This window comes from Falco biarmicus, chromosome Z (assembly GCF_023638135.1).
Source record: "Falco biarmicus isolate bFalBia1 chromosome Z, bFalBia1.pri, whole genome shotgun sequence".
Lineage (NCBI taxonomy): Eukaryota > Metazoa > Chordata > Aves > Falconiformes > Falconidae > Falco > Falco biarmicus.
The window spans coordinates 12670392-12696828 of record NC_079311.1 but is presented as its reverse complement, the minus strand read 5'-3'; the positions used below and the strand labels follow the sequence as shown (position 1 = coordinate 12696828).

At 42.9% G+C, this 26437-nt stretch overlaps 1 protein-coding gene across 4 annotated transcripts in view; it reads left to right on the top strand.

Moving 5' to 3' along the window:
• Positions 1-317: 317 nt before the first annotated feature.
• Positions 318-26437, top strand: part of LPAR1 (lysophosphatidic acid receptor 1) — a 77088-nt gene continuing 50968 nt past the window's right edge. Inside the window, exons 1-3 of one of the 4 annotated variants that reach the window (XM_056324910.1) lie at positions 723-814; positions 1225-1382; positions 24864-25033. In XM_056324910.1, the coding sequence (XP_056180885.1) occupies positions 24974-25033 (60 nt within the window). In that variant the 5' untranslated portion in view covers positions 723-814; positions 1225-1382; positions 24864-24973. Of the gene's footprint in view, positions 486-697; positions 815-1224; positions 1383-16274; positions 16377-24863; positions 25034-26437 lie in introns of those variants that run through there. The other 3 variants (XM_056324909.1, XM_056324911.1, XM_056324908.1) reach the window with 3 other exon arrangements.

The window sequence follows — 26437 nt, the reverse complement described above, 5'->3', positions numbered from 1 at the left end:
GGCTTGTTGTATAGCCGTAAGTAATCTCTCTAAAAATCTCTCTACAGGGGTTAGAAACGCCTAGGCACTTCAGCCTCTGAATGCTAAGTGCCGTGCAGCCTACACTGCCTTTTCGCTTGATGCATGCACATGCAAAAGTGGCCTCTAGATGCTCCCGCAACCCAACGGAATCAGGCTATTCCACAGCAAAAGCTGGTGGGGGGCTGGGGGTAGTAGAAGAAATTTGAATCTGGTTGTGTATAATGAAATAACACTTCTAAAGAAGTCTGGAAAAGTATCCGCGGCGCAACCCTGCCCCTTTCCAGCTACAGGGGTTTGGTGAACGCACGGACTGATTCTTCCAGTAAGAGGATCTCGCACCCGGCTCCTGCCGGCAGCCGCAGGGGGTCCCAGCACTTGCAGCGGGAGAAGTTCGGCTGCTCCAGAAACACCCGCATGCCGCCGCCGGGCAGCCTTTGCCCGCAGCCCCGCAGCCCCTACTCGAGGTAGCCTTCGACCCGGGCCAGCGCTGCCGCCAGGCGCGGCCGGCCGCCAGCCCGCCGCCGGGACAGCCGGGGATGCCGGCGAGCCGGGGATGCCGGGCGCTCCCCGGCCGGGGCCACCGCGGGGCGGGCGCGGGGTCCGGCGGGGCGGGGCGGGGCGGGGCGGGGCGGCGCGGGGCGCACCTGGGCCCCCGCCCGGCGGAGGCGGGCGGAGCGGGGGCGGAGGGAGCCCGTCCCTCCCCGCCCCCCGCCCTCTCTCTCATCCCTCTGTGCGCGCCGGTGGCGGCGGCGGCGCCGCGCTCCCTCCAGCCGCGCCCGCGCAGCTCCCGCAGGTAAGCGCCCCGCGGCGGGCCGCCCGCGCAGCGGAGCAGGGGTCCCGCCGTCCCGGGGCTCCGCCTGCGTGCCGCCGGGCTTTTCCTCCTCTTTTTGGGTGTTTTCCGCGGTGCTGCCGGACCTGGTGCCAACCGCGGCGGGTGGACGGCGCAGCGAGGCGGGCGGCGCGCCGCAAGCGGGGTCCGGCACGGGGCGCCGTGGGAGTGGGCTTGGGCGGGCTTGGGCGGCGGGTCCGGCAGCTGTTCTTGCTGTACTAACGCCGCTGAGGCTGGCCTGGAGTAAGGAATGGACACTTGGCTGATGAAGGGACACTGACAGTACTGCCACTGTTCGCTTACTTAGGGCCTGTCCTAACTTTTTTTCTTCTTTTTTTTTAACTTCTTTTTTTTTTTTTTTTTTTTCCACGAAGTCTCTCTGGATTTATTTATACCAAATTAAGACAGTGGAAAAAGTCCTAGCTAAAAAAATGATTGCCACCTCTCTCCCCTGACTTCCTCAGTCCTTTGGATGAAGAGCCTGCCAAAGTCAGATGGGACATGTGTGCGTGTATCCCTGGTGTTTGCAAAGGTAAAGCCCAGGCACAGGATGAATGGGAAGTATCAGGGTATGGAGTATTAGAGAAAGATGGGCAAGGTGGGAAGAAGGAGGGGAGCTTTAGGTTAAAAGCCATTAGTAAAGTGAAGTGAGAAGAGAGAGGTGGAACCAGAGGGACCAGGTTTCTTCGTCTCACTCCTTTGTGCATGTTCTTTTTTAATAGCTCCACAATGGGAAACCTCCCAGCCAAAAAAGATCCTTCCTATGGAAATGTGTGAAAAGTTTTCTGTATAGCCCTTTATCAGAAAAATGTTGGAATGCCTAAACTTTTTTTCTTGTGCATTTCTCTGTGAAACAAGGTCATACCTTTTTGAGTTCAGTTGTCTGAAGAAATTAGAAAAATTAGAAGCTGCTCAAATCCTCATTTTCTTTTTTTTCTTCCCCCGCTGTAATTTTTCTTTTTAAGGTTCAAGGCAAAATTTCTTGCAGGAGCCTCTGTAGGCAACCTGTGTTCCCAAAGTGTTGGGGAATTAGGGTAGCTGCATTCTTTTACAATTAAAACTGCTGCAATTCTATCTTTTCAGAGAAATTCTCTTGCAAGCTAAGTCAGGTTTGGTGTGTTGTACCATTTGGTTTAAAATGAGTCACTCTCAGGTCTGAGAGTCATGTTTCAATTTGGCAGCCAGGACTGCATGCCATGCAGCCTTTTACTCCTGTGTGAGGATGGGGTATACTGTAGTACTAAAATAATACCTTCTGGCAATTTCAGCAGTGGACTGAAGCATACTCTCTGCGCACGGGCTTAAGTGAGGTTCCGTCCTGCAGCTCGCTAATACCAGCTCTAGGCATGTCATACGTTTTTCCTTAACTGATACGTGCTCAGACTTACAAAGCAACTCGATAGGCCAGCATTTTACTGTTGTTTTTATTAAATATTAACTACCCAAAATCAAATGCTGTGTTTTTCCAGAAAAGATTGACAGTGTCTCATCCTGTGCAATTGTACCTGAGCTGTGGTTCTGGCTTTTCAGCTGCAAATAACTAAGGAAATGTTATTTTAGGAATACGTGGAAACATAGCTTCATGCTCAGTATGCTGTTGTCCAGATCACTCCTTATTACAGGTTGCACTGGTTAGACCCTTGGCTGCTACAAACTTTGTTCTGAGAAGTTACCAGTAATGGTGCTGGCTGGAGAGAGAATACTGACTGGTGTCTGCTTTCTTTTCCTTCCCTCTTCAAAACAAATATTAAGGGTGGAAAGGTTAAACAGCTTTTGAGACAAAACACATGGGAAATGCAGAATTGAAGTAATGCTACACTGTGTACCCAGCTTTAATATGTGAGCTTAATGAGTGATTAACAGGCAGTCTTATCACTGTGTGCAAAGATAATTAACAGCTGCATGATTTTCATCAGTAACTCTGGAAGATTGTAAAAATATGATATATAAAACATATATTTTAATTACTTCTCTGCTAAGAAATAGGAGAAAAAATTTAACTTGGCTTGTCACAAGCTTGTTACACACAGCAAAACCATGTGGGGAATACAGGACAAGGGTATTGATGAAAGTGTTTAGCTCTGGAGCTGAAACTTAGGTAGGACTTCTGTAAGGGCTGGCTTTTGCATTGCTGTGATGGGCCATTAATAACACCTTAATAAACGGTTGTTTCCTAGTAGCATCTCCGTATTGAGCTTGCTTTCTCTGATATTCTGAGGTTTAAACCGAAAGGCACGTCTTCTGAGTAGCTTTTGTTTTTGGGAGACCACCACCATCTTTGAGTACCCAGCAGTTCTGTGCACTGGCTCTCAGAGGTAAGCTGCCTCCTGCAGATATCTGAAGAGCTGGCTTGGAGCACCTCTAGGTGGTGACCTGCCTGCACTTGCTGAGCGCTGTTACCGTGCCATTTGCTGTCTGTGTGGCTTCTTTATTGCATGAGTTCAGGGGGAAATTATGTGCAGCTCTGTCACCGACAGGGCTGGATGGGGAGTTCTCACAGCTGTTACTTATGGTCTTGGTGATGTCCAAGGACACCTAGAAGAATTTGAGAGTGGGAACAGGTTGTACTGTGAGACTGTTGTCCTTTTCATTATCATTTCCCTCCCAAAGCTGGAATCAGCTATGTTTGTGAGAATTCCTCCCTTCCATAAAGAAAAATGCATGTAATTTAAGGGACACTTAAATTCAGTTTAAATCTGTGTAAATGGGTTGTTTGAACTGCAACTGCCACAAGTAGTGCTAGGAAAAAGAAACACAACTGTTTCACTAAACAGCTTGTGGATTAGTTCTTGTGTATTTCACTGCTGCTTCTTCTTCCACAATAGGTTATATTCTTCTTTTTTTTTTTAACAGTTTAGCACTATGAAAAGAAAAGGAAGCAAACTTTTTAAAAGAAGTAAACAGTGCTGTTGTAAAAAAAAAAATATTAAACAAAAGCACAGGAGTTATCAAAAGGCAATGGTAATCGCTGAAAAAACCTATTTGCACTCTTCCCTCGCCGCCCTCCCCCCCCTTCTTTGCTCTGTCCTTTTCTTTAAGGTTGCTTTCCCTTCAGTTAGGGTTCCCATTTGAAGTCTTGTGATGTAATGACAATTTGAAGCCCACTGCTCTCCAGAAAGATCTGATCAACAGGGACTTGAGGTGGTAATGGCCTGGACAGGTAGTGATTACGTAGCACTTTCCATGTATGTTTTTAACTTTGCTTTTCCATGCGTTGCAAGGTAATGCTGTAGAAATGTGACACTCCTCAGTGATGCAGCATTAGGGCTGAACTTAGACATTTTGTGTTTTCCCTGAGTGTCCTTTGTAGCTAATGCAAGTGCTTAAGGCCTCATCCATGGCCCATAGGCATCAATGCTAAAATCTCTGTTGGCACTGAACGGCTTTGGATTAGGTGCAAGGCTGGTGTGTTGCTTTGACAGAAATATTAGATTACTCTAGGGCAGAGGAAAGCTCTATGGAGGGAATAAGAGCTGCTGTTCTGCTTACGTTTCAGGGGACTCAGATTTTGGTTTTCTTCATTTATCTTTCAAGCTTAGTTGCTTTAAAACAAGTAGAAGCATTGCCTATGCATTTTTGCACTTTCATTGCTGTGCTGAAGCAAATGAAAGTGAACATCTGAAGCAGGTCTGGTGCCTTGTTTTGATTTTTAATGAAGTTCAAGAATTCTGAGAAGTGCCTGCCTTTGTATATCCAGATCTCTCCTTTCACCTGTTGCTGTTCCTTGACTGCCTGAAGCTCTTCCTCCACACCTGAGCTGATTAATAGCATGCTTGACTTGTAAAGTCTTGGTCATTGTTTAACTGAAGGTTTCACTCTAGGATCAATTTTCATTTTTTAATAACTGGTGCCTCTTATTCTTGAAAATGTAGCTTCTATTTGTGCAATTAGCACCAGTAAGGAAAAGAACCTAGTGAGTGCCAGTTTGGGTAGTATATGTGTGTCCCTATTACATATGGCAACTCCAAGATCATTCCATTTCTCTAAGAAGCCCTTCAAAAAGACCTTTTAAGGTGGTTAAGACATTACATTTCTGCATAGGGAACAATACCCTTGCTTAGATCAGTGCAAAGTCCCCAGAATTTCCTGACAGGCACAGCCTGGAGTAGTTTGTTAAACACTTTTTTCTCAGACCTGCATCTACTTTCTACTGCATCTGGCTCCTTCTTGACCCACATAATGCAGGTAGTTATGTTAGTGCATGTAAACGGGTGAGCACTGGCATGTTCGCCCCATTGTGAAGAAGTATTTCTTCATAAAAAAAGCAAACCTTCTTCCTCTGCTTCTGGCAGATGAAAACAGCCACAGATTCATGTGGCTGCTGTGGTTCAAGGAGTCTGGGTAAGGCATGCGTGCCCCTGCCAGCCATGCTGCCAGGGGTCAGAAGCCATGTCCCTCCTCCTCAGGCTACTCCTGGAATGAATAGCCTGGACAGTGTCCTAGGCTGGGGCGTGTGGGGAGTGTTCTGCTTTCCAAACGCCTTTAAGATTATCACTGGTGGAGCTGGATGAGGAGCTGGCTGTTGTTCCTGCTAGGGAAAGAGGAGGTAAGCATTTCCCCATTTTTCCACTCGCAGCTCGCATCATGGTCTGCTGCTGAGGTGGGGGTACACAGCATGGATCAGTGACATGAAAAATGCTTCCAGTTGCAAAAGTGGGACGGCTGCATCTCTTTCAGGAGGAAACATGTTGGGGGCACAAGTACTGTATTGGTGAGAACTGCATTACAGTTTTGTGCCAATTGCATTATTTTTATTTTAAATTACTTCAACTTGAGAGGCATTGGCACTGATTATTTGTTTTGGCTCCCACGTGGCGTGTTCTAGACAGAAGGTGAAAACCTCTAAATTCTATTTAAAAATACAAAGATGGCAAGTATTTGAGCCTTGTAATATCTGCTTTTGCTTCTGGCTGTGAACAACAGGCAAACATCGGCTGAAGTGGATTTTTGAAACTGATGAAATAGTGCTGATCATTTTGATGGTCATATATGATGAACTTCAAATGTCTGTAACATGCCCGCATGAGACCTACGCACCCGTTAGCCTTTTCTTTAGGAATCTGTGTGCCACAGTGACCCTCTAAGTAGGGTGAATTTCAGAGGTACTCTCTAGAAAGTACATCCGTTTCTTTGCCAGCTAGAAAATTTATTGCATACTGCAGTGCTTGCAGGAGCAAGCAAAAAAGCATTGGATTGACATCAAAGGGAAGATCTTTCTGTACAGAATGCTGGAGATTTTCAGAGTGGTAAAAATCTGGCAAAGGAAATGCATACTGTTTTTGATTGTAAGCCCCTTTCCCTCCCTCTTCCCCTTCTTTTTAGGGCGTGTATGTCAAATACAAAATGGTGCCAGTACATTATTTATAGGAGCAGTTTGCAGAGACTTTTTCTTAGAACTTCTTCGGCCATTGAGGATGATATTTTTCCATCCAGGCTGAAAACAATATGTATGACTAGAACAGTATCCTTTTTTATTGTGAAGAAGTTGGATGCAGTTCTGCTTAAATTAAAAAAAAAAAAAGTGTTGGATGAGTGTTGAATGTTTAACTGCATAGAGAGATTCAAATTTTCTTTGAATGTGTGTGTGATTATTTAAGAGCACTAAGCTTTGACACTAACTCCAGCAAAGACTTACTGGTATCTGAGAAGTCAAGGGAGATGCTGTTCATTCCTATCTGTTAGGTAGTTATCCTTCAGGTCGGTGTGTGCAGGAAAGGCGAAAGGCTGCTAACCTCTCAAGAGGAAATAGCTACATATCTTGCAAGCGTGGCAAGTGTTGTTTTGTCTGTTGCAGTGGGGCATTGGTAACGGGTACATTGCCACTGCATTTCACTAAATGTTTAGTCATCTGCTTTTGATCTGTTGTGGATGTCAGACCTGCAGGACGGTGTCCCGACGCCTTGAGCTGCTGCTGCTGACAGAGTGAGGGAACTGGGGTGCCGTTACATAGCTGCAGTGTGTGACAGGCAGTGTGCCTTCCCCTTCTCTTCCTGTCCCCAGCCAGGCTGCAGGTGTCACCAGGTTGTTGGTGCAGAAGAAAGCCCGAGGTTTTTTGCTGCTCATTTCCAAATCAACTTTGCCAGCAGTGAGCAAGAGTCGCTGCTGCTGCAGTGGTCACTGTCCCTTCAGCTGGCAGCACGGCAGCCTCGCAGGTGGTGAGCATCTCCACTGTCTGCTGCTCTGGGGCAAGGTGAAGCAAGTTGTCGAGAAGCAGCACCAGGTACAGCTGCTGGCCCTCGACTGCCTGGCTAATGGCAGGAGACCTCAGTGGAGAACTGCTGTGTCGGCAGGAGATCACCTTGCCCCTAGAAGTTGTCTTGAACTGGGAGGGATGGTGCTGGTACTTACTGTGGTCAAGACATGGTATTCCTTCGGTTCCCCTGCCTGTGTCAGGTGCTCACTGAACTTCTTGGTGGGATCCATTTTCTTGTGTTTTTTCCAGTCCCTTACTGTGTGGCTGTGATGACACTTGTTGGGTCCTAGCACCCTTAAGATTTGGTTGTTATTTTACTAATAACTTTCACAGTTATGTGTAAGAAAATACAAAGTAGCAGCAAAGGCTGGCAGGAGTGGGTGTTTTCTATCTATGCATTTCAGAGTGCTTTCATTGACACCTCAGCTGGTAGACGTAAATTTCAGTGATTCCCTGTAGAGATTGGGTCAGTAGTTTTACAAGGTAGGTAGAGTCCTGCGATGAGTTGCAGTGGAGAGGTGTTGCTTTGGTGTGGTAATGAAGCTGTAAGTAGGATGTATAGGGACAATTTGGCTACTTTGCCTCAGGATGTGCTTATAGGATTAAACTTTGTAGTACATTTCTATAGTTGCCGGCTAGTTTTTAACATAGAAAACTAATTATTGAAGTTCAGAAGCATTGAGGAAATTGGTATGGCAATGTGCGATAGACCAGAATAGATTCAGACTGATATAACAAGCCTGTAAATCCCAAAGGAGAATGCTGCACAGTAAATTCTGTATTTATGCTGCATTGAATGTCATGACTATTGTACTTGGAAGATGCCTTTGCAAATGTGTACACAGCTCTGCTGAAGTGTCTGACTGGCAAATTATTGGTACAGGAAAATAACTTGAATATTCCCTGGGTCTGTGCTGAGAATGTTCCTGGGTACTGCTGTCTTGTCAGGAGGAACCAGCTAAGGTACTAAGAGCATGTTGTCCTATATGCCACCTTGGATGTGCTGTAAGTCACACCTGAGCATGTGTTTACCATCCACATAATTGTTAGATTTGGTTGAGGAATGGAGCCTTGGCTTTTGGTGAAGAATTCCTTGGGGTGTTCAGCTGTTTCCATCGATGTGTTCCCTTTGTAAACTGCTATGCTCTTGCAGATGCAAGGCCAGTGCTCCAACAGGGTCACTGCTCCCTCATTGCTATAGTCATGGAAATAGGATTCACTGTGTTCTCCTGAGATGTTGTGATGGGGTAAGCAACTTCAGGCAAACGGATGTCTGGATAGGTACCTGATGTTCGAGGAATACCATTATGAATGTGACATGTTGCACTTGAAAGATAACATTATAAATGTCTATCAGGTTTAGTGGTCTTTACTTTTGCTTGCTGTTACTCCCAAAATGTGGCAGACATGGGGACTAATGCTGTGGAGATGAGCCAGGATGCCTTTGACCTGTCCTGAGCATGGTTTCTACACAGGGCTTTGAGAGCTGTCCTGATGTGGTTCACAATGCACCAGGTTCATTTTGCCCCTCCTAAAGCTTTCAATGGAACTGATGAAAACTTCACCTCGGAGCAGTGCATTTCCCTGTATGGAAACCTTGCAAACTAGAGAAGACTTTTCCAAATTCATCTGTCTGCTCCTCTAGTCTTTCAGCTTCTTGTTTACAGCACTTGCAGTGTCCTATTTCAAATATCCTATGCACGTGAGACTGGAAGCAGACTGAGACTTCAGGGTATTGCTGTGATCAAAGCAATTCTGGTAATTGGTGAATGGGCTTAAAATAGGTCTCTGGAATTATTGCAGTTTGGCAAACAGGTGATAGGAGTAGCATAGCTTAGTGCCTGGTTCTCCAAGAAGTAAAATATATTTCTGTTCCCTGCCTTGGGTTGCTGAAGTTTCACATGCAAAAGCATCCAAAGAGGTTCAGCCTAGAGAAAAAATGCAGGGAGGGATGGGCAAGCTGATGACAACCTGATGACAGGAGGGAATTACATGACTGTAGAACACATAAATGCCTTAAAACTTGTATGCCTGAATGAACACTTCTACCATGGTCCTGCATATTTCCATCTTCAGTGTCTCCTCCACAAAGTTTCTGATGAACAGAAGCCAGTTGCTCAGATTTTAATGACAAAGACCTGTAAAGAAGTCTCTCAACCAGCTTTTTTTGGTTTTCCTCCTTAAAATTTTCTTAATAAGCCTTGAAGATACTGTGAAGGGACTTGTGGTACAATTATTGTGAGAAAGCAGTTGCTTTTTTCCTTCAGGAGAGTGGCACAAAACTGTAGGAAAGGCTTTGGCATTGAAGCCACACCCTACTCCTTCCTGCTTTAGCACTGGCAGGCATGGGGGAGCTACAAAAATGAGGTGATGTTTCTCCGTTAGTAGCAAACTCGAATGCCAAGCTGCTGTGCATCTGCCTCCCGTAATTGTGCCAGAAGTGATCCCATGCCCCATCTTTCCCCCTGACCGTTCTGCTTGTGTTTTAACTTCCCCTTGGGACCCTGCAGTGGGGGCTTTTCCATAAGCTGTATCTCCACTAGAGAGGGATGCTAGTATAGTTATACTGGAAAACTTTGAGGATTTGGTTAGTTACATTGCTTTACTCTTCCTGACAGTCAGTGTTGCCTGTTGGGTTAAGTGGAGCACCCTTGAAAGGAGACTGCTGCAAGACTGAAGGCAGATGGGACCCAGCAATGACCCTACACTGTGGCTGACCAAGTAGCAGCCATTGGGTTTCTCCAAAGTGGTGCCAATTCTGCTGTGTGACACGTTTGTGTAGATCCATAGAATGGTTTTGGGGTGGAAGGGACCTTAAAGGTCACCTAGTTCCAGCCCTCCTGCCATGGGCAGGGACACCTTCCACTAGACCAGGTTGCTCAAAGCCCCATCCAGCCTCGCCCTGAACACTTCCAGAGACAGGGCATCCACTTCTTCTCTGGGCAGCCTGTTCCAGGGTCTCACCACCCTCATAGTGAAGAATTTCTTCCTAATGTCTAATCTAAATCTATCCTCTTTCAGTTTAAAACCATTACCCCTCATCCTATTGCTACAAACCCTTGTAAAAAGTCCCTCCCCTTTTTTTCTTGAAGGCCCCCTTTAAGTACTAAAAGGCTGGGCTGAACAACCCTCTCTCAGCCCGTCTTCATAGCAGAGGTGCTCCAGCCCTCTGATCATCTTCGTGGCCCTCCTCTGCTCCAACAGGTCCATGTCCTTACGTTGGGCTTGCAGAGCTGAAGGCAGTACTCCACGTGGGGTCTCATGAGAGCGGAGTAAAGGGGCTGATGTAGGAGAGGCTGCTCAGCAGCAGGAGAGACTGAAAACCAGACCCTGCATGCCTAAGTGGGCTTTGTCAGGGGTCAGGGGAGCTCAGCATGAACACAGCTGGTGGGTTGCGACGGTGGGGTGCCTAAAAACTCTGGTTTGTGGATGGATTTCAGTACGTTCTCCTTTTGTGGCCTGTGTCCCTTGTACTACTTAGCTTATTTGTGTGGTTGCAAAGAGAATCCTAATGGTTTCCCGAGTAATGCTTTACACCTTATGCTTTTGTAATGAACTGTCTTAAGGAGGCTCTGAAGTGTGTGTGCATTTAATGTTTGTACCCATGCTAATGTGCATGGAACTGAGTTCCAAGGGTAGAGTTTGAGGCAAAAAAATATTTAGGTTTGCTTTTCTTTTTTCTTTAAGAACAATCCATTGCTATTCAGTTACAATAGGATTGCTTTTTCTCCTTTCTTGCTCTTTAAAAGGTGTGCAAAGGGCATGTAGCTTAAAAGTGGTGACCCAGACTAGATAGTACTTTTCTGCCATTGTGTGCGTTAGGTGGTGGTGGTGGTTTTTGCTGTTCTACACTGACTGCATTCTTCCCCCTGGCTTTGCATTTTCCACTTGAATTCTTGGTGTCTCCTAAATGCTCTGATTGAAATATTTGTTGTTTCCATTGGGCAGTATGTATGCTGAGGACCTAGTTGAAGTTGAGTAATCACTGAAGTATGGTGTGAATTTACAAGAACCCACTTAATTCATGTGACCTCTTGTATGCACTAAAAGCTTGTCTGCTAAACACAAATCAGAGTTAATCCAAGTCAATTCTTAAAGTGAATTAGTCAAGCTGTGTGCTAATCTTCCTCAGTGTTTACTTGCTTTTTCAGATAGGCAGCAGCCTAAGTTGCATTAAACTTCACTTGATAATTGAAAGGGGAAGAGTCAGAGAGAAAGGTGATGAAATTTTTGTATGTCCTGCATTTTTCTCCTTTCAGGGCATATTTGAGAACTGCTTTGTGTTTATAAATCTTGAATTCATGGAATGATCAGAGCGAGCTACCTAAGGCCAAACCCCAGTACTCTGCTGCAGCTCTCTGCTGAGCATCCATGACAGCTGTTGCTGCTCCAGGGATATTTTGGGGAGTGTGACTTCCTGATCATCCCTAAAAGTTGTTCCTCAAAAACCGTAACTGTTTGAGCGGGATGCTGCATAGACAGTGGTTTAGACTGTGGTGATAAGGAATTCCGTTCAATCTCTGCCAAGAAAGGAGTAAGCAGCCCTGATTTTACAGCCTGGACTCGCAAGTTCTGTGTGTATTGCCCTAAGCACGCCAAAGACTTGCGTGTGGTGGGCAAGAAGTAATTACCTTTCATTTGTCAACATTACGATTTTTGTTGTCTTGAGCTACTGGGTTTGCTTCCCCCTCCATTGTGGCAAGATCAAAGGTAAGATCTTATTTCTGGGTCACTGCTGTTCATCAGATAAGTAAGTCTGTGGTCTTGGGAAAAAGCAGTGACGTGAGAATAGGGAATTTAAACCCTGTCATTAAGATAATTATTTCTTATTGTAAATTCTAAATTCCTTTAAACTTCATTCAGCTTAACTATGCAAAATACAGCACTGCAGAAATTGCCTGGAGAACAGTCAGTTGAACTGATGCAGATGTTAGAAAAATATTTCTGGAGCAGCATGAATAGTTTGAGAAGTTGATAAACAGTTACTCTGTCTGCATTGGTGCTGGCCTGAACTATGTTAAGCTGACTCCTTGCAGTCTTTGATGTACTTTTTTTGTGGGGGGTGGCCGGCAAGTTTCTGTTTCAGATAAACTTAATTAAACTCTTGTTTGTGCACCATTGGTCAGGGCCTGTGTAGATCTATATTAGGATAGTACATTTGTAATTTGGGGTTTTGGGTTTGGCATGCTTAATTGTGGACTTCCTTGGCTTCAGCATTTCCAGATTATTGTGTTTTGTGGTGGTTCATTCTGCCTGAAGATTGAACATCTGTTTTGTGGATGGAGGGGGGAAAAAAGAAGTATTTGCCTTAACATTGGCCCCCCTCAAAGCTGTTTAAAGAATTGTGACATTCTGTTATCATCCAGATGTTTTCTATCTAGTGAAAAGGATATTGCCTGAATGTTTAAATACAAACTCGTTTCAGAAGAATGACAGCATACTACTACTTTTCTGAGTTTTAAACAAAAGGTGGATGGTGTCAGGTGAGGTTAACAAATGGAGTCTCTGTTGCTGATCTGTGGAAGTATTTAACTGTACTACTTTGTTTTTTCTTCTTGGAAATAAATATTAAAAGTCTGTAAGTTGTTGAGAAGGTTATGTTCTTGCTGCTTTTCCTGTTGAGGAGTGATAGCTGGAGAAAAGCATTCTGATATCTTATATGGTGATTTATACCTTGATACAAGTGACTTTGCCTACTACTGTCTTCTTTAATGATACTGATTAGTAAGCAAAACTGTGATGAGAATGCACTAGGAATTAAATTCTACCACCTACTAGTGTGAGGCAATGCCTCCGTCTTGGCTCTGTGAGGTGAAAACTACTTCTTGCAGCCCCAGTGTTCAGAATGATTTTAATAAACAGCTCCTTGCTTGGGTTTTGGTTTGGGGTTTTTTTGTTTATAATGGAGGAGGACAAAAGCATACACCATACTTGCTTCTTTTACATGCGTGCACAATGCTGGCACCAGTTAATGGTGTGGCTTAAATCGTAAGCTATCCATGGTGACTCTGAACTTTTCTCCCTCTTATTTAACATCTTCAAAGTTAATGTCTGTCAGTAGAAATAAACCATTCTAAAATAATTTAATAAACTGGTTTGGAATTACTTATTTTAGAAGTATTTTTTACTTTAGAAATCATTATGATGAAAGTGCAGATTATGAAAACATTGTCATATGACAGAAGCTTCCTTGTGGTTGTGCTATGAGAGACCATCCATATTGTAGTTACTTGTTTACATAAGCCAGAGCAGATGGGTGTTATTTTCCAGCAGTCTGTGTCTAGCTGTGCTTTTCCTCTTTATTTTCTTGGCCTTTTCTTGGTGGTTCTTTTCTTCAAGTTTAGAGTACTGACATAATGTTGAAATTAAATGATGGCATCCATTATTACTCTGGAGTCTTCCTAGTTCATGTTGCTTTAACTTGAAAAAGAGGAATAAGAAATTAATTTTCCAGGACATCTTATTGTTCCAGCACTCACTAATTCAAAAAATCTAATGGAGCTGCTGCTGCAGTTGTTTCTTGAAGCTGGTGCTGCTATTACAGATGTTTTAAAACAATTTGTGTGGGTGGGTGGGTGTGGTTGGTTTGGTTACTTTACCTTATGCTGACCTGATAGTTTTGTTGAAGAAGCTCCCCAAACACCTGAAGAAACATGCATGTACCAGCCAGCATCCCTTGCATTAAGGCAGATGCTAACTCATTGCCCCAAGTGAGGGTGGGAAAAGGTTCTCCAGCCTTGCGGAGTGGGAAGGCAATGATCATCTCTAAGCAATCCATAATAAACAAGCATTAATGGAGGCCACTGGGAGAAGCTACGCTCCTGATAAATAATGACTGAAATAAGTCTAGGGGTTCCAGGTGGTGATGGGAAGGCAACCTGGTGGGTTGTCTTTAAAGGGGGAGCTGCAGAAAATGAGGCCATGCAGGCCTGACTTTTAAGGCAAAGCTCTGAAGAATCTTTTCAGAGAAGGAAGAGGCTTCAAGAGAAGATGAAGTATCATTTTGGATTTAAAGGCAAGAAAATGCTGCCCAAGAGATGTGTGTTGAATAGGTACAATGTGGAACTAATCAGGAAAGGAGGTTGAGCAAGTGAGAGAATTGCACTGGATGGTGCAAGCTGACCTAGGTCAGGGAAGTACAGAAAAGATTCTTGAAAAGGACAAGTACACAAACTAAAAATGAAGTTTTGTCCAATGATAAATCAGATTTCAAATCCCTCAATGTGTAACAGAGAAAAATTCCTGTATTTAATGAGGAAAAGGAGCATGATTGAGTTGTGGACAGGATGGTGGTGGCATTTATAGCAAAAATGTTGAGATTTGAATAGAAAATGAGTGCCTCTTCTTTTTCTTTTTAATCTCATCTGAGCAGTATGCTGAGAAACCTAGTGTACTACTGCATGCCTTGTGGATTAGACTGCTGCGGATGTGAGTCCAGTTTGTACCGTAATTGACATGATCTAGGGTGAATGTGTTCATGATTTCTCATGTTACAATGCCAAATAATATGGGGTTTTCCCTTCAAAATGTATTTTATGTTGATTAGTGAAAGATGGCATTTTATTCTGATAACAGAAGTCAGAATAGTAAAGATGCAGGTCCCCTAGAATATCCTGAGGGAAAGGAGTTAATTGTTTTGGACACTGAAGACTAGAAAGGCCAAGAAAAATCTCTTTTATTTTTAATCAGATACAGCAATGTTTAGTTTCCTGCCTTCATGATGGGATGTTTATATGCCTTAGAAAAGACCTTTTGATGGAGCATCTTGCTACCACTGACACAGAGGAGGGAAGATGTTTGTTATTTTTCCTTCAAGATGTTTTTGGTTAGTTCCATTAATCTGAAAATGTGTCACAATGGGCAAAATGAGAATCCATTCTGCTTCAATCAATGCTGTAACATCATCTTCTCAAATACCTTTTACCATGAGTAACCAGCTCATGCATGTTGGAAATCGCGTGGGTACGTGCTGCAAAATAATGGTGCTGGAGCTCTCTGACTTCACTTAGACCTGTAGCAAATGCTTGGGAAAGTGGGAGTCCTCCTGCCTTCTTTGCCTGCCATTGAGGTCATCAACAAAATGCATTTGAACTTCATAGGCAGAGGATCAGACTCCTGGTTTCCCTGAATAAACAAAACAACCCTGCCCCGCCCCCCCCCCCCCAAAAAAAAAAAGGCAAAACAAAGCAAAACACCCCCCAAAAAAACCCCACCCCCAAAAAAAGACCCAACAACAAACACAACCCCAAGACAAAAACAATTCCAGAAGGAATGAAAGACTTGTAATTTGAGGAATAATCTACTCGCCAAAGAGCCTTCATGGTGGCCACAGTAAAACAACTGAAGGTCCTTTCTGGGGATAAACATCAGAGCAGGTAAAGGAAAAGGGCAGACATGCATAGGTCAATTACTGACACTTGGACTGTCTGGCCTTTGGTGGAACTCGGCCTGCTTTTGTCAGCCTCAAAAGGGGTATGAGGCACAGGGACAGGCAAAATAAGAGTGGCATATGGAAAACATTTCCCTGCAAGATAAGTGCCTCAGGGTAGTGTACTGTCTACTGAATTTTTTGCATTGAAAATCTGTGAATAGATGTTTATTGTTTGGGATGGTTTTATATACATTCAGATTTATGTGCTTTTTGGGAGGAGTGGGCAGGGGGTCTGATCTTGCCCCCAGGGGATGAGTAGGAAGATGTCTCTCCTGACCCATGTGTTCTCTGTGAGAGTAGATGGCTTCTCAAAGGGAGTGCCACTGCACGGTGGTACTGTTTTATGGTTGTAAATTCGTTCAGTGTGTGGTAAATGAATAAGGTGACAGATTGTCTCCTTACTCTTGCAGTGGGGAAGAGGGACAGTTTCATACAGTGCTGCCTCTGTAGGGTTCATGAAATTGTTTAGCGTGGGGAAGGAGGCTCTACCTGACACGTCTTTGCTGAGCTCGTTACAGGCTGTTTTCTGTCATGGGACGATTTAGCAGCAGTCCTGTGGTACTCATATTATTAGTTATGGAGACCAGAACAATGATCTTTCCCTGATTAACCACAGAGCTCCTATTCAGAAAGATTTGACTGATGTCTTCCCCACCCCCACCCCACCCCAAAGCACAGGCTGTGCTGTGAATGCAAATGACGTAGATTTTGGATCCTTTGTTGATTATTGTGTTGTGGAAGAGTCCTACTGAATGTAAGGACAATTGCTTAAATTTGTGTTGAAATAATTTTCTTTCTAGCCTTGGATTACTGCTGAAAGCTTCGTCTTTTTTCCCCCTTATATGAGGAAAGCTAACAGCTGTATTGCTCTCCTGAAAGTGAAGACTGAAGCCGTGGAAACTGTAAGTCTCTTCTATCTTCAGAAAGTTGCAGACTTCCCTGGAACACCTTTTAAAAACTCTTTGAGGTGTACAGGTGTGAGTTAGCTGAAGGCAGAAGGGAAAGTAGGAAAGACGAGTTCCTTTTTGTTTTGTGTGGGTTTTTTTTTTCTTTCTTGTTTAGTAATACACTTTTGGGCTTCTGCATTTTTATTTGATCTCATTAAGTTAGCTCTCTTATTTCTGATTGTTTGGTAAGATGCTTTTCAGGTGGGTGAGCAAGTTGAGGTTAAATTTCGCAAGTTGTTTTTTTGTTAATATTTTGTTTTGGTTTGGCTTAAGTAAAAGCTGAATGCTCTGGCCAGTGGTTGCTGTTCTCAGTAAAGCAGTCTGCAAAGTGATACACAGCTAAACATGCTGCTGTCCTGCTTTTGATGCCGTTAGTGGCTAAGAGGTGGTTGTGCTATACATATTGTGTGGAATGTAAGCTTTGGCTGAAAAAGTGCAATCAAAGCAGGCATCACACACACAGAAGCAGTGGGACCATAGCAATAATAAAACCCCTGGTTCTGTGGTCTGTCTTTGTGATGCTGGATCACTTCCAAGACAATTTTTTTAGGACACTGTCGTTCTGAAGTTGGAGCAGCGGCAGTGTAAACAGTACTTGCCTTGGCATGTTCAGTGGGTGGGTTAGATCTGAACTTGGGAAAGGTTGGGTTTTTTGTTTTGGTTTTTTTTTTGTCCTTCTGCTTTTTTGGTTGTTAAAGTCGCAAGTGCTCAGATCACGTTTAAAGAAAAAAAGCCAGAAAGCAGATGATGCACACAGGGTAAAGGAAGGATGTTTTTCAACAGCCGAAACAGGGGTTCTCTGCTCTTGTGATCTGATCTGTTGGGGTATTCGTGTTCTTTCATTCTGGTCTCCTAGGAGGTTTCGATGTGGGTCAGGCAGCATGCTGGAGATCCAAGGGCAGGTAGTGATGGCACTTGCTGTCCAGAGGTCTTGCTGGAGGCTGTTCTTCTGCACTCTCTCAGCACTTTGGCAGGAAGCTATCTCAGCCTACCTCACTGCCAACCCTTTTGCAGGTGTTTGTAAGCCTTTGCGCTTGCATGGGATGTCCTGAAGTGCAGCTCCACTAGTGCTCCTGCAGCCCTGCAAGCGTCCCCAGTTCACTGGATCTCGTCTTGCTACCGTATAGCCAAACAGTGATGGCAGGAGAGAGGGGTTAGTGCTAACTGATCCTGGTTTGGGGGCCAACCAGCTCAATTATCCATTGTATTTGCCAGGTTTTTTTTGTTATTAACAAGCTGTTTGATGATGACAGTGAAACATTTAAAATACTTATTGCATGTCTCCCTCCCTCCTTCCCTCCCTTTTAAAGCTTAATGATATTTTGGTTAGACAGCTTCTTTGTTGTTCATCTGTTGTGTCAGGTTGGAAAATTACCTTTTTTTTTTTTAATAATTGCTCTGGAAATGATTGTGCTCGAATAGTGAATTACTTCACCAGTAACTGAAGTTCTGTGAGCAGAAATTATCCAGGTAGAAATTGATGCTGTTGGATTAACCCACTCAGCCTGCAAAAGAAAAGGTCTGATGTCTTAAACAGCATCTGGCAAAGAACTGACATTTAATCTCGAAGGGAATTAACCACAGATTACTGCAAATAAATGATTAGGTCATTTCTCCACCAGGACAGGGAGTTGATGGAAAAATGTTTCTGGGTATAGATTGATTTCCAGTTGCAATTTGGGCAACTGTACGTGCTGTGTTTTTGGGGATGAGGTATTACTTAAGCATCTTTTACTCTGTGTAGTTATTGCCTGTCTTTGTGCATGCAAAAAAGGATTTGTTGCCCATGTGTGAAGTGCTAGCATAACAGCAGGATGGAAAACTCACCTTGTTCCCTGTGACGACCTCAGTTTCTTCTGCAGAAGGGAATGAGTAAAGTTTTGTTGCATCTTAAGTCTGTCCTTGATCTCCAACTGAAAAAAATGGCCAATTTCTTAGGGCTGGTTGTAACTTCAGTGATAGTCACTCTCACTAACGGGAGAGGGCAGAGATCATCAAGTATGTTTTACTCTGGTTTTTGGGTGGGGTTTTTTTTTCAGCATTTGCAAGGTAGAGATCTCCAATAGTTGTGTCTGAACCTTCCCCTGTATTAGCAAACTCCAGTAAAACCTAGCTTTCTAGACAGTGAAGCTGGACTCAAGAAACATCTAGCTTTACTGGCAGAGGCTGTTTCCAGGGGGGGGTTATGGTACAGCAAAGGAAGCAGAGAGACATTGTCCCTTTCCTCTGGCACTCCCCTTCCAGGCTTCAATGACCCTTCAGTAAAACCTCACAAATCCATTTTCACAGTTCATTTATTCATTCTGATTAAGATCTTCCAAATGGGCAAGATGCTATAGCTCCATAGCTCTTTAAAGCAGTCTGTCCAGTCACTAGAGGCAACAGATGGGAAGGCTTTGGGATGAGGCACATTTGTACAACTGGCCTTCACTGGGGCAACAGAGGGTAGTGTTCCGTGTGCTGTAATAACAGATGTAACTTGGGCAATTTGTTGGTAGTTGGCCTGAAGCCATGCTGAATAGTTGCATCCACTTCCTACTATGATGTATATGAACAGTGGTACAACCCAGTCAGAGCTCACATCAGTCCCTGTGACGTCAGAAATGATAATCTTCTTCCATGCTATTATCGACAAAATGACTTCCAATTCCAGCAGTGTAACTTCAGATTCACTGCTGGTAAAGCTGTTTCGTCAGTACCATATACTAGATCTAGCCCAGGACTTACTGCTGTAGTAATAGATGTTGCTGTGGTGGGAGCCTTTATCCTGTTTTCAGGAGAGGGGGATGAGGTGAAAGAGTCGGGCTGACAGCAACGAAGCTGCAGAATTTGTACAGTAAAATGTGTGTATTCAAATTTGGCAGGGACAGTTAATTTTGTGTCAGCTTCCAAATTGTTCTGATGCATCTGCTGAAAGGCGAGATGTCCTTCCTGAGACATCAGAAATTTGATGGGGAGAAGGTAGGGAAAGAGTCTCATTAAGTGGAAGAGTTGTTGCTGTTGTTTAGAAGGACTTTAGGGCAAGAGTATAACAATGGGCGGCACCATCTGTCTGGAAATCTCTTTTATTTCTTTTCTGCTTCTTTTACCCAATACTGAATCACAGCTATTAACTTACTGCAGCTCTTTCAACTGCTGAGCAAGTTGACACCGGGCACAGGAGGTTATCTTCATTTGCAGGCAGAACACACCCTGGAACAGAGAGAGAGGGCAGAATTGGGAGGAAATACGGATTGTAGAGATCATAACTGCTTCAGTTAGTTCACTTTGTCCTTAATGCTTTGGCGGGTCATCGAGTAAAGTTTCACATGTCTTATGCCTCTCCTTCTGCACATTTATTTGTCAAAGTACACCACGTAACAAACTCACTTCCAACATTCAGCAGTCTGGTTCTTGATACAAAACAAGATGTTTGCTGAAATGCCACTCCAGACATACCATGCAAGGGAAGAGGAGTAAAGTCCTGAGGTGACAGGACAGGGAAGTAGCATACGGCTTTCCCCCTCATTTTAACCAGTAATGAACTGAAGAATGGTGAGAAGGGATTGGGGGGGGGGGGGGGGGGGGCAGGAGGAGAAAAATTGAGTGCTGTGTTTATGCAAAGGCTTGCTGAAACAAACTGTTTCAAAGAAGTCAATGCTAACAGAGTTTGGATCACCTTGCAATTTCAGGGAGATAAAGAGCTTCTTATCTGTATTTCTGTGATGTGGTTTGCCCTTTGCCAGTTTGCTAAAACTATCATTTCACAGTTGCAGGTACCTCTGCTCACCTTCAAAATCATGTTGACACATCCTAGGTTTTTTTTAGGATTTTTAATCAATTTGTTTGAAGTATACGTCAATAAAAGTTTTGGTGTTCTGAAAAAATTATTTGTGACTTTTCAAACAGGTTTAAGCTAGTGAATTGCATTTCTGTGAGGATGTACATATGCTGTTCAAAGTGACAGCATCAGAGGTGGTGAAGGTTTTACCTAAAGTAGCATAAGGACTCAAAAGAGGTAGTATCTTTCTATTAGGAAGAAAATCTAGTGCTCTGTAACTTGCAATAGCAAGTCCAGATTTTTGCAATAATTTCTAGCAGTCACTGTAGTAAAGGAAGGAGTAACAGTAAAGCCTCTTCTTTTCTTAGATGCATGAAATTGAAACCAATTTTTCTGCCTTTCATTTTTATTTTCTTACATGATAGAAAATGCATCTGTAGTTATTCTTTTATTAGCTCAGTGGTTACTGGGAGCAGAAAAAACACCTCCATAAGTCCATAGCAGATAACTAACAATTCATGTTATCACCATCGGTTTAACAAGTGGTAAAATGAAGCAGTAGACCCACCAAGTCATTGCTGTTGCTGTTCCCTGGATGGTGTTTGTTTGCCTTTTTGCCTTGTAAGGCTGCGTGGTGGAGTCACAGAGGTTTTTTTTGTGTGTTGAACAAACTAATGCTTAAAAGCGATGGTTGTTTAGTGAAAGAGGCTGCTGGAGGTGAGTGATGCCAGGTGATGACTTTTGGATGGCAAGACTTCAGATGCCATGTGAAATCTGGAATGTCTCTGAAGTGACATCTGGAAGTGGGACACTTAGGCGATCATCTTATTTTCTCATCTTTTTGCATTTTGTTCTGTTTTATTTTCCTTGATGGGTTTACAGGTCCTATCCATCTGGGATCAATAAGAACTTCAAACTGTTCTCTGAGAAACTGTAAGTTAGGCTTTCATTCACTACAGGTGTGCAGGGAGGGTGGCTTTGTTTAGCTAAGTCACATTTAACACTTCATGGCCCTACCAATCAGCATCTTCAGAGTCATGTAACCCAGAAAACTGAGGTCTGTGAAGTCAAGCCATGATACCAAAAGAGTCTGATACGGGTGCAAGAAACCAAAGCTGAAAGGTAGGAATGATGCAGGACACCTGAAATTCTCTGACACAAGAGACAGACACAAATTGTGAAAATCCAATTTGCCTTTCAGTCCCAGCACCTTACTCTAGATGAGGCCCAGATGAGATACACAGTAATGCAGAAATTGTTGGTATTACTGTATCACTCCTGATATTTGCAGATCACAAGGTACTGTGCAAGAAACTGGGGAGGAATAAGGGGTAATAATTTTTGTCATTAAAATGGATTTTCCAGAAGCAGTTCCTTCAAGATGATGCTTCTGTAATATGTGATTGCATTTCTCCTAACTACTCCACGTAATAACAAAACTGCACTGTTCCCCTTCTCTGTGGTCTCAGAGAGCTAATCCAGTAATCGTGGTGCTTAATGATAGCATGTCAGAAAGCAGTATGTTTTTGGTGAGGGTGTGTTCCTGCTCTGCATATTAGATATAAGCTACTCTGCTGAGTGTCAGCTGATTATTTTTTCCCCTCAGTTAACCAAAAACTCAATGTATTACTACAGATGATTTTCTAAATGCTGTAGTTTATTACAATGAAACATAGTTTCTTAGAGATAACTCGCCTTAACAGAGGATAAGAAATTTTATAATCTTCATTTTACAAATTTTTGATACAGATCCAATGTGTTTCCCAGCTTGCAGTTCTGCAGATGCATTCAGTAAAGACAGCAGCGTCTGTGAAGAGTATGTAGGGTGGTACTGACATGCGACACCTGCAGTTTCAGTGTCTGGGAATAATACCTGTGAATCTACTTCCAAATTTTGGTGTTTTGGTGTTGTGGTTTTGGTTTTTTTGGGTTTTTGTGGGTTTGTTTTTTTTTCCCCAGTTACTTTTAGTGCAGCAAGCCATCAAAATCTCATTAGTAAGGAGCCACTCCTGTGCTTGTGCATTTCAGGCTTTCTTTTTAATAGAGATTACATTTTCTGTCATTAATGCCCTTTCGTAAAGTTCATTTGAGGATCCTATTCCCTTTATTCACAGTTCTTGAAAAACACGGGGCTGCACCCTGAACTCACACGGGTATTAAGTTAGAAGCCACCTTTGTTTGCTTGAATGGAGCCAGTCTGTTTTTGCACTGCTGTGAAAGCACAGTCCTCTTTGTACTTCGTTACTGCTGAAGAAGATGGGGCGGTTCGGGAGCCAGGGGAGAGTGCTTTTAGTATAGTCCAACCTGTTTTCAGCTGGAATGCTTTTAGAAGCTTAATGATTTGGCAGAAGGTCCTAATTATTGTGTAGGTTGTGTTCAGGTGGTTGAGAAGCAAGACGCATGCAGAAGACCCTTCCCTTTTCAAGGCGAATTGAGGTATCAGTGCAATATCAGCAATAAAAATACAGCTAAGTGCAGAAGGAAAAATGTAGAATGGTCATAGGCTAAGGAGTTTTTTTATGGTGAAAAATTACTACAGACAAATCTCTCATCTGCATTAAAGTGCTCATTAAATTTTATGGGGTTAAGCTTTTTCTGGCATTTGTGTTCTACCTGGAGTACACAGAACTAGCTAAAGGCTGAGGAGACCTGTTTGTTTGGTTTGGTGTTTTTTTTTCTTTAGATATTTTTTTTCTTCTATTCTGTGATGCTCCCTAGTAAAAATTATGATTTCCTCTCCTTTTCATATGTGGCCAACAGGATTCTAAGTGTACCTTTTGATTTTGGTCTAGTATTCCCTAAAGTCTGCTTTATCAGTACTTTTTTCCCCATCTTCATTATCCAGGAGTGGCAGTGTTTCAGGATTAAGAGAATAAAATTTAAAAGAAACTAACAGTGAGATGCTGTAAAGTAGGTACAGTGACACAGAAGAACACAAACAAAAAGGTCTTCTGAGTTCTTATATTTGTGACAGCTGGCTAGACAGTGATGAAATGTGTTGGTTGAGGATCTTGAGGCTGTTGATGGAGTTTTACTGAAAATCACTCTCTTCTTGGCCAGATAGTCAGAAAAGCAGTTTCAGGTTGATGCTATGTGTTTCCTTCATCTGTCATGCACTGTACGAAAAGCAGTGAATTTCAGAAAAAGGCAAACCTCTGTTTTTTAAAAGAAAAGGGGAAGCCTGAAGGATGTGTAGCTTGGTTCTTCAATTTCCAGTGGAAGACTGCTAAATCTCCATTTTCTGTCCTCTTCAAGAGTATAGTAGAAATTTGGAGCAAGGAGTGGAAAGAATGAAAGGTTACTAGCAAGAAATGAGTAGGAAAGAATAGGGGTCACTGGAAAGCTATATAAAGATGGAAAAAGTGATCCTAGAGCTTGGAAGATGAGACAGCTACATGTGACGTAAGGCATGTGGGGATGTGTTGAAATGTGAGGCAGGCATTTCAAGATGATGCTTTTCAAGAAGGAGGAAAAATTTCCACAGTGGTGTGCAAAGGCTAAGTTTAAATGAATAAAAAAAAAAAAAGACATAACTGACTCAGAAAACCATGTGGAGTGCAACTTTCCTACAGCATGATCTGTTCTTTCTTGGCTTCGTAAGCGTTACTGTTGAAAAAAAATGAACCGGTGGCCAGGAAGGTCACTAGCTGTGTCTGTATGACTACACCATGGTCTCAGTTAGAAAGATTAGTTAGGTTTGACACCATTTTTGGTGCATTTGTTGGATGCTGAATACACTTAGCATGTGTGGTTTTCTGCCATGACTTACAGAATAGGAACTGGTAGATACTGAGAGCAATAGGTGTCTCTGCAAAATCCTTTCTGTGGTGGCTAACTTGTGGGTGGTGTTTTATATGTCTGACCTGACTGGGGGGAGAAAACTGCAGTAGCCTTAGTCCAGAATTTTTAAATGGGATTAACTTCTTGGCCATTTACCATTTTCTCCCCTTTCGTTTAGTTTTCTTTGCACCAAAGAATAGAAACCTATGGGAAGCTGATCTAACCTTGATAAACATGGTAGTTACAGAAGTAAAATTGGATGAACTGATCAAACTTTACACAGCAATTCAGTATATTTACCTACAGCAAATCTGTCAAAAAAAAAAAAAACCCCAAACCCCAAATATGTATGGTTAAAATAAATCAAGGATAAGGATGTCATAATGTTTAAGTTATTTTTCTTAAGACAGAAGAAAAGTTCATGTGATCACCAAACTGTAAAACAATAGTTGCTGAGGAAATAAATGTATCCTAAATTCCAGCAAGTAATTCCATGAGTACTTTTCTGTGAGGGGTTGGTTTTGTTTTGTTTTGTTTTTTCTGGTGTGTAGGGAAAACAAAAGAACTACAGAAAAAAAAATCCGTTAACACTATTCCAGTGCTCTGTAAGCGACCATCTTTCCTTGCAAATGTGTACAGTCTGTGCATTAGCCTACTTGCTGTTACTCAGTTTGTGTAAATTCTAATTTGTGTGGTCAAGTGAATTGTTTTGTTCTTCTGGACCAAATTCCAGTGTGCCCTTTGAAATTTCTCTGCAAATCTGTTGTGAATCGTCATGCAAGCAAGTTGGGCTGTGCAAAATCACAGGCTGGTTTTTGCAGCAGCCGAGGGGCTTGGGTGTTGACTGCATGTCCAGTTCTTTTGTTACTCTCAACACTTTTTTTTTTTTCCCTTCCTACTAGGAGCAAATGCCAGCATGACTAGGGTCTGAGGAAGTGCTTCTGTGTTCCTACCACGGGTTTGCGGGTGCAGAGGAAGGGTGCAAAGGACAGCAGGGATATTTTGAGCTACTATGGATATCCCCACTGATTTGGTGCCGTCCTCCATGATGTCCCAACCTGAGGTAATTGAGGTGAGTAGACCACAATGAAACTGGCAACTAAACTGACTGAACCTCTTTCCTATTTCCTCATTGAATCCTAGATCTTTCTCCTGTCTCACTTCTAAAATTCCCTCTGTGACTCAGCTGAAATATTGTATTAGACAGTCATCACTTGCTAAAAATGTTGTCCTATTTTGACACATGACATTATTTTACTATTTGTAGAAGAAAATATATGGCAAAATACAGTCCTCATTGACTCCATGTAGGTGATCCCTGCGCTATGGTTCATTTTTTTACTGTGCCTAGTGAATACAAAATAGAAGAAGGTCATACTGTGGTTCAGTTGAAATAATGCCACAGGAAATTTCAGTTTCAGTGTTCTTATCAGGAAAGCTAAAGTTTTAAGCTGAAAGCAGTAATAAAATTAATAATGTACTTACAATTACTAACACACTAATCTTGCTATCATGAATCAAAGTGTGTGTTTCAGGCTTGATATTTATAAATACTAAAGTGATTTCTTCAGCTCCACGTACTGAACACCAAGTACTTGTGTCTTTCTGGTGAAGTATGTATTACAAACAGAAAGAGCTGTTAATAACAATCAAGATTTCATCTCAGAAAAGCATTTTTCAAAATCCCTTTGACTTTATAGAGATCCAAGTGTCTGTTACATCCTTAACAGTTCTAAGTTCTACATTTTACTGTAGAAGGCACCACAATTGCTTAAGGCAGATGTCAGATAACAGGAGATTTTATGTTTACTTTGCTTTTGTTTGTTGGCTGAAGATTCTTTGGCTCAGGAGACTATACCTCTTAGCAATCTGCACTAAGAAGTGCAGTAGTTCAGAAATCTCTCGACCCTGTGAATTTACAAAGACCATGTTCACTAGTAGGTGGTGATGTGAAGTGAGCTGAACCCAAAATCCGCTCTGGAGAAACTTCTTTGTCCTCCTCATTCTCCTGTGTTTCATATGGAGAGCTAGTATATTTTAGAAGTATGTTTGTTGCTTTCCAAGTCTCTGTCCCTTTTAGGGTCAGGAGAAGGATTTTGGGTCTTTACAGCAGAACAGAATACCTAGTTGGAGGTGGATGCTGTATGCTTGTAGCCCAGGCTGTCTAGCTGCTTTCTCCCTTTCTGGAGAAAGACTCCCCCAGGGGATCTCCTCATGTGCCCTGAAAGGCACTTGAACCCCCTGCCTCCACGGGTTGTCTCTTCAGACCCTTCTTTATATATGAGAAATTTGTGTATCTAAGGATTGCTGGTAAGGATAAATGCCTTTTTGAAAAGAAAATAAGTCAACTGTGGTGCGAGAATGAGTGGAAGAAAAGCTGTCACTTGTAAAGGACTTGATGATCAGCACAGTCACCACTCTGTTGTACTTGTGGTTCAACAAATACATGTGTCCTGTGACTGCAGGGAGTTTCTGC